Raw genomic sequence first — 12,500 nt, forward strand, 5'->3', positions numbered from 1 at the left:
ATAAAAAGAAAGACATGCATCTTAATCTGTGATATGCTTCCACCTAGTGGAGGATAAATCAAGAACAGAACCGTCTCTAGAAACCTGACATACTGCACCTGCACAGACACCAGAAGAAGTATGCACTGTAGTATATGAAACCTCTGCTTACACTGGACACACTAACAGGGTTTTCACACATTTACATGATCAATAATGATGAACGAAAGCCCTGGACGATCAGAAAGGACACTCGGAGTGGTGTAGCGTAGCGTCTTGAGGATCCCCTAAACGTCACAGCAGCTTTCGCTTGGAAAATCCAATAAATAACATCAGTCAAAAAACGCACTGTGGTGTTTAGTACTTGCTCACCTTGTGATTTACAGATTAAATGTTAGGTTTAAGAGCGATGGACAACATTCACATGCCATATGTGTACAGTAGCTCGGCTGACGGCACCCTTTGGTTACACATTCATGATAATTAAGTGTCGGCGCTCTGTTGACGTCTGCCACACAGTCCAGAATCCGTTTCTTGTATTCGCTCTGTCCGGAGCACTTCATTGGACAGAAAAGCTGTTCATCGTCCAGTCTGTCCTGCCTGCAGCACACACACACACACACACACACGCAAGCACGCAGGCAGGTTTACAGCCAGCATCAAGGCTTGTGCTTGAAATGAGCCTCAACTGCAAAGAGAAAGAGATAGAGTCAGTTTCTCAGAATTCCGAAGATTCCGATTGGAGAGCGAGAGTGTGTTTGCGCACCTGCATACTCCTGCGGCATCATGGGTCGGTTCACGACTCTCTGAAAGGCAGCGATCCAGTCCTTCTGCTCTGCTTCGGTTTCACAAGCAAACAGGAACTTCCTGTCCGGGGTTCCAATGGTGATCCCGTACTTCCAGTGGTATCCCTGGATGGAGGGCGGCAGTCCGGGTACCACGGTATAACTGTTCTCTTTACTGCCAATGAAGACCTCGCCACGTGCATATGCATCCTAAAAGAGTGAATAGAATATTACATAATAATACAGAAATATATATATCATGTTTTTTTTTGTTTTTTTTTTTAAGTAAATTTTTAATTGTATTACATTCCATTATATTAAATATGAAGAGTTTATTTGCAAAAACATAATTTTCAAATATGTTTTATAGTGTTTCATTGTGTTAGTTAGCTTTATTCTTTTAGTTATTTTTACTAAACAAAAATAAACCAAAGTTTTCAGTTTTTACAAATTAATAACAGTAATTCGTACTACATTAAACATACTAACAAAATAATATATAATACAAAATTATATTGTACATACATATAATTAAAATAATCATTCAAAAATCTACATACATACATACATTATATATATATACATAACATAAAATATATATATATACATAACATAAAACATAACATATAACACATAACATAACCAAACAAAACAAAACATAACATAACAACATAAGAAAACATAACAACATAACATAACATATAACATAACCAAACAAAACAATACATAACATAACATGACATAACATAACATAACATAACATAACATAACATAACATAACATAACATAACATAACATAACATAACATAACATAACATAACAAAACAAAACAACATAACATAACATAACATAACATAACATAACATAACATAACATAACATATAACACATAAAATAACCAAACAAAACAAAACAAAACATAACATAACAACATAACATAACATAACACAACATAACATAACATAACATAACATAACATAACATAACATAACTTAACATAACATAACATAACATAACATATAACACCAAACAAAACAAAACAAAACATAACATAACATAACATAACATAACATAACAAAACATAACAAAACATAAGCTCGTGAACAGCTATGTGAACTGTTTCATCTTGTCAAAGAGTTACTCAAGATGTGACGGAGCATGTGATTTGTTGAATGTAGTGAATCGAGATCGAGAGATCTTCTCATTCGTGAATGAGTTGAATGAACTGATACATCTCGTTTATGAACGAAATGAATGAGTATACAGGGTCAGTGAGCCAAGCATGTGAATCTCGATCAGCAATCAGCAGATGCAAAGCTCAGTTATAGGTGCTGTGCAGATACGCTCGTTTTCATATTTAGCACAGAGCATAACTCCACGTTTAATCCACGATTAATGTGAATATTATATATGAACTGTCTGACCAAACAATTAAAATGTTAATTATGCAAGAAAACCTTGTGCTTTGTTCATCTGAACAACTTAAACTATTTAATGCAATTTTGCACACATTTTAGTAAAGCCAAATCAGTTTAGTAAAGTCACTAATGCAGCCATCTCGCTTTAGTGCTTTTTTGCTGCTTGCGTGAGAAGAAAAAACACAGCCGTCCATAGGGAGGCACTGGAAGCATGCGTTGCACACACCAACATGAAATACGTCTCTTACAAATCTGGAACGCAGTCATTCTTTGAAGTATCGATACTAATAAATTTAGGAATCGTGACATTTTTAGAATCGGTGCACCGTGCAACACTATAACATAACATAACATAACATAAAACATAACAACATAAAATAACATAACAAAACATAACATAACATAACATAAAACATAACAACATAACAACATAACAACACAACACAACACAACATAACATAACATAACATAACATAACATAACATAACATAACATAACATAACATAACATACATAACAACATAAAATAACATAACATAACAAAACATAACATAAAACATAACAACATAACAACATAACAACATAAAATAACATAACAAAACATAACATAACATAACATAGCATAACAAAACATAACAACATAACATAACATAACAAAACATAACATAACATAACATAACAACATAACATAACATAACATAACATAACAAAACATAACAACATAACATAACATAACATAACAAAACATAACAACATAACATAACAAAACATAACAACATAACATAACATAACAAAACATAAAACATAACATAACATAACATAACATAACAAAACATAACAACATAGCATAACAAAACATATAACATATAACAAAACATAACATAACATAACAAAACATAACAACATAACATCTTGTCTTTAATGAGCCAAAAAAAGCTCACGTTACTCCTCTCCTCATCAGGTTACACTGGTTACCAGTAGCCGCTCGCATCAAATTCAAGGTACTGATGCTTGTCTACAAGACGACCACTGGCACAGCACCAACATACCTAAACTCACTGGTTAAATCTCAGAAGTTTGCGCTCTGCAAGTGAATGACGCCTTGTGGTGCCATCCCAAAGAAGTTCAAAATCACTCTCACGGACCTTTTCCTGGACTGTGCCGAGCTGGTGGAATGACCTCTGAGTCTTTACTCATTTTCAAGAAACATCTAAAGACTCATCTATTTCGACAGCACTTAACCAACTAACACTAGCACTTTTCCTTTTAACTGTCACCCCCCATTTTTTAAATAGGCATTAAAGTGCACTATCCAAACTAAAATTGCTGTAATTTATGAACACTTGGGAATATAAACATAAGGTTGGTCTCTTTTTAAAAAAGAAAATTAGCAGATTTTGGCAAAAGTGGAATATTTTCAAAAAACTGAAGTATCAAAAAGTTAAAGAAGTTTAAATGTGCTGTAAATAATATGCGCTATATTAATTTTATTTTATTTTATTTTATTTATAATAAATATTTTACATAGCAGGTTTTACTCTAAAATTGGTATAAAATTAAAGCCTTGTGTCTAAATAAGTTTGTGGCGGGGGGGCGTGGTTTAGCGAAGTCTGCAGCGGGAGAGAGAATCAGGAGACGAGCGGTAAGTGAGTGGTTTGGGCAGAAATTATCATCACCTGTTTCTTGTTCTAGTAATTGGCGTGGAGAGAGTTTAAAACGCCAGGAGAATCGGAAGCAAGCGAGAGAGAGACGGACTGCTGACCCAGGCCGGAAACGAAAACGGAAACCGGAAAGAGTAACCCGGAACTAGCGCTGTCAGAATAAGAGTCACCGTTTGGGTGTTTGTAACTTTTGAGTTCTTTTTATTTTATAATAAAACTGTCAGCAGTCCCGCCGACCCCTTTGTCCTCTTCCTTCCAACCAACGAACTTTGCTACACTGGTGCCGAAACCCGAGAGGAAGTAGGACCGTCGCCGCCGCCATGCAAAGTCCGGCGGCCACGTCGCTTGTGGATATCATCGCCTCCCTCGCGGTCCTTCACCGCGAACAACACCAGGCTCTGCTGGACCTGAGGACCGACCAGGAGAGACATTTTCAGGCCATTGTTCAAGCCCAGCAGGAGGACCGCGAGAGGTTCCGGAGCTGGATTGACCGGGAGGTTCGCGCCGAGGCCGCCGGGCCGCCCGCCGCACCCATGCACCTGCCGCTGCACAAGATGGGGCCCCAGGACGATCCGGAGGCCTTCCTGGAGCTGTTTGAAAAGTCAGTGGAGGCCTGCGGGTGGCCCCGAGAGCAGTGGCCGGTGCGCCTCATTCCCCTGCTCTCTGGAGAGGCCCAGGTGGCTGCTCAGCAACTTCCGGTGGTGAACCTCCTGGTCTTCGATGACCTAAAGAGGGCCGTCATCCAGCGGGTCGGCCAGTCGCCCAAACAACACCGCCAGCGGTTCCGGTCCCTGGACTTGGGCGAAGCCGGTCGGCTTGTGGCTGCCGGAGGGGACAGTGGTGCTTCCGTGTCTCCGCTCTCTCTGCGCCAGTTTTACAATCCACTCCCTGCCACTGGAGCGGCGGGTAGGTCTGGGCTGGCCTGTTGGCGTTGTGGGGACCCGGAGCATTTTGTGGACAGGTGTCCAGTGATGGAGGTGGGGACGATGATCCGGGTCCCGGACGTCCCACAGGTCACCCCCGGTCAGGCTGGCGAGTACCAAATACCCGTGAGTATCAAGGGGGGTACATATCCGGCCTTGGTGGATTCAGGATGTAACCAAACCTCAATCCATCAAAGCCTGATTCAACCAGGGGCATTGGATACAAGCCGCGTGGTTAAGGTGCGGTGCGTACACGGGGATGTGGTGGAGTATCCGGTTGTCCCAATTATAATTCAATTCCGGGGACAAAAGCATAGTGTGGAGGTGGCGGTTAGTCCCCACCTCCGGCATCCGATAATCTTGGGAACGAATTGGCCCGCGCTTACGGTTTTATTGGGGTCGTTATGTGCGGATGCCTCTTGGGGAAATAAGGCGTGGAAGGAGACCGCGCGGGTACAGGTGGGGGAAACTGAGCCAGGACCGCTGGGTTCTGCTTCAGGGGAACCGAACAAAATCGGGAGACTGATTCTCTCGGAGCGTGATGACTTTCCTCTGGAGCAGTCTCAGGATGAGACCCTAAAACATGCATTTCAACAGGTCCGCGCCATCGATGGCCAGTCTCTCCAACCTGCCCTCCCGCTCTCCTATCCGTATTTTGCCATTTTAAGAGACCGGTTGTATCGAGTGACCCAAGACGCGCGGACAAAATTGAATACAACCCAATTGTTAATTCCAAAGGGCTGCAGGGAAATGCTTTTCCATGCGGCTCATTCTAATCCTATGGCGGGCCATTTGGGACGGGCAGCAACACTAAATCGCCTCATGGCCCGTTTCTTTTGGCCGGGCATTCATGACAACGTGCGCAGGTGGTGCGCGTCTTGTCCGGAATGTCAGTTGGTAAACCCACTGGCCGCTCCAAAAGCGCCTTTGCGCCCTCTTCCCTTAATGCAGGTCCCCTTCGAGAGAATTGGTATGGACCTCATCAGCCATTAGAGCGATCGGCACGAGGACCTCACGTACCATCTCAATCTTCTTAAAAAATGGAATGAGGCGGAATCAGTGATGTTGGCAACGGTGATTGGCGGAGAGGATGATCTCGGGCCAGAGGCGAATATCAAACCACCATCCCTCGCCCTGGCTCCAGGGGGAGATCACCTCTCGCCGTCCCAACTCACTGATTTAACGAAATTGCAGGCAGAGTTTGCCGACGTCTTCTCACCCCTACCGGGCCGTACTAACCTGATTCAGCACCATATCGAGACCGAGCCGGGCGTGGTAGTTCGCAGCCGGCCGTATCGTTTACCTGAGCACAAGAAAAAAGTAGTTCAGGCTGAATTAGGCGCTATGCTTGACATGGGGGTAATAGAAGAATCTAATAGTAACTGGGCGAGCCCGATAGTTTTAGTTCCGAAAACGGACGGCTCAGTCCGTTTCTGTGTAGATTACCGCAAGGTGAATGCTGTGTCGAAATTCGACGCGTATCCAATGCCGCGGGTTGACGAGTTGCTTGATCGGCTGGGCGCGGCTCGCTTTTCAGCCTTTCAGCGCCTCATGGACAGGATTCTGCGGCCCCATGCTGCGTATGCGGCTGCCTACCTAGATGATATCATTATATTTAGTAATGATTGGCAGCAGCATATGCAGCATCTGAGGGCTGTCCTGAGTTCGCTGAGGGGAGCAGGGCTCACGGCCAACCCAAAGAAGTGTGCGATTGGGCGGGTGGAAGTAAGGTATCTGGGCTTCCACTTGGGGCATGGGCAGGTGCGTCCCCAAATTGATAAGACAGCCGCTATTGCGACCTGCCCACGTCCCAAGACCAAAAAGGAGGTAAGGCAGTTCTTGGGGCTGGCGGGATATTATAGACGGTTTATTCCTAATTATTCGGACCTCACCAGCCCTTTGACTGACCTTACTAAAAAGAAGGGGCCAGATACGGTCCAGTGGACGGAGCCGTGCCAGCAGGCCTTTACTCAGGTCAAGGCTGCCCTGTGTGGCGGGCCGTTGTTACACTCTCCTGATTTTTCTCTCCCTTTTCTGTTGCAGACAGACACGTCGGACAGGGGGCTGGGAGCAGTCCTGTCCCAGGAGATAGAGGGGGAGGAACGGCCGGTGCTGTACATTAGCCGGAAGCTCTCGAAGAGAGAGGCTAAGTACAGCACCATTGAGAAAGAGTGCCTGGCCATCAGATGGGCCGTCCTCACCCTCCGCTATTATCTCCTGGGGCGGGAGTTCACCCTCTGTTCGGACCACGCCCCACTGCAGTGGCTCCACCGCATGAAGGATACCAACGCGCGGATCACTCGTTGGTATCTAGCTCTTCAGCCTTTTAAGTTCAGGGTGATCCACAGGCCGGGTGTTCAGATGGCGGTGGCCGACTTCCTCTCCAGAAATGGTGGGGGGGGGTGGGGGCTGCAGGCCGGATGGCTCCCCGGCCTGAGTCGGGCGGTGGGGGTATGTGGCAGGGGGGGCGTGGTTTAGCAAAGTCTGCAGCGGGAGAGAGAATCAGGAGACGAGCGGTAAGTGAGTGGTTTGGGCAGAAATTATCATCACCTGTTTCTTGTTCTAGTAATTGGCGTGGAGAGAGTTTAAAACGCCAGGAGAATCGGAAGCAAGCGAGAGAGAGACGGACTGCTGACCCAGGCCGGAAACGAAAACGGAAACCGGAAAGAGTAACCCGGAACTAGCGCTGTCAGAATAAGAGTCACCGTTACCGTTTGTAACTTTTGAGTTCTTTTTATTTTATAATAAAACTGTCAGCAGTCCCGCCGACCCCTTTGTCCTCTTCCTTCCAACCAACGAACTTTGCTACAAAGTTATGTTATAAATTTGAAGTTGATATGAAAAAAATTGAGGTTCCTGTGAGATTTTATTTAGGGCGTCATACCACACACAGCCACTGGGAGTCATCAAAACTATTTTGAATTTTGCTTTATGAATTTTTCTCTAGATTTCTCTGTGAATTTTACTTCTATCTCAAAATAACTCAAAAATATGAAATCATGAGACTCAGACCTTTCCAATGATATGTTTGTTGCCAAGATTATAAAATGTTTTGGTTCTAGAAGACCGTAAAGCATTATGTTTTATGACACTTGGCCCTGCCCACTAAGGGGGAGGTGACCGCCATTAGATTTTAAAGTACCATTTCCATGGTAATACATGTCCAAAATGGTTTTCACAGGATGAATCTTGAGCTTCTAAGCTTTCAAATGATATATGATTTATGATGATTACTAAAAGATTTTTTAGAGAAAAAGACAACAACAAAAAAGAGTGCCAAGCGTCCCACAGGTGGGACGGTGACAGTTATGGGGTTAAAAAAAAAACCTAGCTATGTGTTCTGTACTAGACTACTGTTGTTGTTCTCTTGTTGACCTGACTGCTTCTATTGTTCTCATTTGTAAGTCGCTTTGGATAAAAGTGTCTGCTAAATGATTAAATGTAAATGTAAATGTATAACATAACATGACAAAACATAACAACATAACATAAAAACAAAACAAAGCAAAGCATAACATAACATAACAAAGCAAAGCAAAGCAAAGCAAAGCAAAGCATAACATAACATAACATAACATAACATAACATAACATAACATAACATAACATAACATAACATAACAAAACATAACAACATAACATAACATAACATAACATAACAAAACATAACATAACATAAAAACAAAGCAAAATAAAACAAAACAAAACATAACATAACATAAAAAGAAAACAAAGCATAACATAACATAACATAACATAACAAAACATAACAACATAACATAACATAACATAACATAACATAACATAACAAAACATAACAACAAAACATAACATAACATAACAAAACATAACATAACATAAAAACAAAGCAAAACAAAACAAAACAAAACATAACATAACATAACATAACATATAACATATAACATATAACATAAAACATAACATAACATAACATAACATAACATAAAATAAAACAGAACATAAATCATAACATTAAACATAACATACATTACATAATGTAATAAAATAAAATAAAACAATGACTAATATTGTTTGTAAAGGTAAATGTAATATTGTATTAAGTTGCATTATATTACATTTCTTAATAAAATAATCAAGCACATGCAAACCATCAGAAGATATCAAATCTGTGTAGAGAGGATTTATGCTTATTGACTGATGGTTGGATTGAGATTGATTGTTTACAGGTGTACATATAAAATAAACTGATTAAAAAAATTGAATAATTAGCTATTTTATACTTCTCCCCACCATGTGAGAAATCATACCTTGACAAAGCTTCTAAGATTTCAAATGATATATGATTTATGATGATTACTAAAAGATTTTTTAGAGAATGATATATGTGTAGAGAGAATTTATGCTAATTGACTGATGGTTGGATTGAGATTGATTGTTTACAGGTGTACATATAAAATAAACTGATTAAAAAATTTAATAATTAGCTATTTTATACTTCTCCCCACCATGTGAGAAATCATACCTTGACAAAGGCTTTTTGATGAAACATTTGTTAACTAAATAAAATAGTTTATTTGCTAATTATATTACACTATCCATAAAATATAATGTTAGAATACAAAATAAAAATAAATGATAGGATATTACATTATATAAAAATACATTTTAAATTATTTTAAAAGTTATTAAAATGATATTTCTTAGTACAACACAACATATTGTAATTTAAAATATAATATAAAATATAATCATAAATAAATACATAAATATTTTTTCTTTTATTATTATTTATTATATTATTATTTTATTATTTAATTATTTAATATAATATAATATAATATAATATAATATAATATAATATAATATAATATAATATAATATAATATAATATAATATAATATAATAAAACTGTAAGTGATAGTGCATTATATATGGCATTATATTATACATAATATAACAATATATATATAAAAATGTATAAATAAATAATGGAATATTACATTTTATTAAAAACATTTACTTAATTATATTCAAAATTATAAAATATTATTCAAGTAGTTACCATTTAACATATACTAAAATAACCTAATATAAAAACTATATTTTATTATGTTACATGTAGTACTATACTTAATGTATACTAATGTAATAAAAGTAAATCATAAATTATATTGCATAATATAATAAAATAGCAATTTTCGAAATGCACTATAACTGCAATAGTCTAAATATCATCACTTTTACTCACCAAGGGATCTTTAAAGTACATTAGTCTCCTATCATCCATGGTGAACCATCTTTTCTTGAAGCCCTCTGTGTGCTAAAAAAGAGACGACTCCAGCATGAATCAATGTTTAGATTTGCATTAGTAAGGGATAATGTCCAGTCAGCAGGTCAGTGTCATCCCTGAGGACTTTATTTAGTGATAATGACCAGCTGACTGGACATTATCTGCCTTATTACACAGCCACTTACCAAATAAATACATAAAAGGATATGAAATATTGATTTCACTTAAAATTATTTACTGTGCCAGAGAAAAGAGTGAAACGAAACTGGCAGAATGAAGCATCTATTGCATTTCTTTTCTGAATATTTAGTAAAAACTCTCACCCTTGGGCCTGTTTTCTCCATGTAACCTTCCTTCATGAAGTTCCTCGTGAGTCTGGGTACCAGCTACATCACAGTCAAACACAGACAGAGAAAACATATCAATAAGAAAACATATCAATAATATATTAACAGGTAAATATGTGTGGATGCTCTTTAAACATGCACAGATATTTGAATCAGTATTATTAACCTGGTGTCCAGTAAAAATGTACATATATTCATATTCATATGCATATACATATAGCTATACCAGATAAAACTGAAAAGTGAAATTGTGTATTATACGACTTATGAAAGAATTAAATAATTCAAACCTTTATGCACAATACATTAGAAAGATTATTCATAATGTACATTATTATGCATTATATATTTTTTCATAATTCGGTTGTTTGTAATGCATTTGAATGCATTTTTACTGTATTTTCTAAAGGTGTAACTATGAATAAATAAGCATTATAACTGTGGTGTATTAATGATAAGATCATACAATGCATTATTAGGTGCATTAAAAAGCATAATTAATGCATAAAAAATGCACAATGCATTATAGCTTATATAAAAGATTTAAAAATGTTTTTAGTGCTGTCCAACAATTAATCACGATTAAATCGCATCCAACATAAAACTTAATTTTTCATATATATGTGTGTGTGTGTGTTGTGTATTTATTTTGTAAATATAAAGATACACACATATATTACATATTTATATTTATATGAATACAATTTATATAAATAAATACATGCATGTGTGTGTATTTATATATACATAATAAATATACACAGCACACACACACACACACACACACGTTATATAAACAAAAAGTTTTATTTTGGATCATTTGATTTTTTTTTCTATTAATCATATAAACCTTATTAAATTTGTTAAATGCATGCTTAAAAATAAACACAAAGCTTTCAGATGTCTTCTCCTAATATGTTTTAAATATAATTCAGCTTCTCAAGTGAATGTAATTTGTTTTCACAAGAGTAAAAAGCTTTGCAGTGTAAGAATGAGGAACGTGATTTAATGCGTGCATACAGTGAGCGTCACGCTCATAACTCATTTTTATATGCATCAGTTGCTGGAAGAGATTTGGTTCACATACGTCCTCATCATTAGCTCCAGGAAAAGCCACCTTCTGGTAATTAAACCGTGCTGCCCGGATCGCAGTGAACCAGTCCACCATTTCCTGCACACACACACACACACACACACACAGAATGAGGACTACAGTGAGACTTTGCAGTGTTTCTCTGCAGCCAGCAGAGGATGCTTTATGATGCAATGACCTCCACAAATGACATTACAGCTCCACCTCGACCGCAGCCAGAAAATATCTCTTCATCTCTTCTCTTGATCCTCCAGTAGATCAAGTTTATGCTGTTCCTCTTCGTATCTCAACATACGATTCGTTGCAGGTTCTAACGTATGATAAATGTTCATGTTTGTGAGAGAGCACACTGCTACTGTGTGTGGTGAAAGAGGAAGAGCGTTTTTACAGCTCAAACCACTCATGTTTGTGGTACAAGTGCTGTTTTGACCAACGCTTGACCCCAATTCTGCTCTCGCCAGCTCTATCATCATACAAATGAAAAGCCGAAGCTGAGAGGTTTAAACATGGATGACCAGCAGCTCATCCGACTGACACGAGGACATTTATTTATTAAAATGGCTCTTATTGGGGAAGTCAAAAAATATATAGATATTAAAAAAATATTATATTTTCACTGTATGTATGTGTGCATATATATATATATATATATATATATATATATATATATACACTGTACACACACACACACACACACACACACACATATATACACTTTTTATTATTTAAATCTAAACAAATTTATTTAAAGTCAAACTGAATCTAGTGGTTTGTGGGAAGTGCAACATGTAAATAAACTCATTCAGCATCAATACAAATGTTGCTTTGAGCATGTTTTGTGTTTGTATTATATATACTGATTTAGAAATATAAGAGGCAGTGCATTTCAGATGATAAAAACACATCTTGTATATTTAGAAGAAGAAAATGTATATTGCATAGAAACTTGGTAAGGAATATTTAGGAGACTAGTTATTTTTTAATGTTACGCACCAAGGGGGAAAGCTATGCTATTTTAGTATAAT

The 12,500-nt window shown here is 38.0% G+C and overlaps 1 protein-coding gene across 1 annotated transcript in view; it reads right to left on the bottom strand.

Annotated features, from left to right (window-relative positions):
* Nucleotides 1–12,500, bottom strand: part of LOC132121925 (arf-GAP with dual PH domain-containing protein 1) — a 36,743-nt gene that overhangs the window by 85 nt on the left and 24,158 nt on the right. Inside the window, exons 7-11 of the mRNA XM_059531664.1 lie at nt 11,470–11,553; nt 10,359–10,421; nt 9,994–10,065; nt 746–974; nt 1–667 (exon numbers count right to left, since the gene is read on the bottom strand). The exon at nt 1–667 is cut by the window's left edge and continues 85 nt beyond it. Of these exons, the coding sequence (XP_059387647.1) occupies nt 639–667; nt 746–974; nt 9,994–10,065; nt 10,359–10,421; nt 11,470–11,553 (477 nt within the window). The 3' untranslated portion in view covers nt 1–638. The remainder of the gene's footprint in view (nt 668–745; nt 975–9,993; nt 10,066–10,358; nt 10,422–11,469; nt 11,554–12,500) is intronic.

This window comes from Carassius carassius, chromosome 40, assembly GCF_963082965.1.
Source record: "Carassius carassius chromosome 40, fCarCar2.1, whole genome shotgun sequence".
NCBI classification, from domain to species: domain Eukaryota; kingdom Metazoa; phylum Chordata; class Actinopteri; order Cypriniformes; family Cyprinidae; genus Carassius; species Carassius carassius.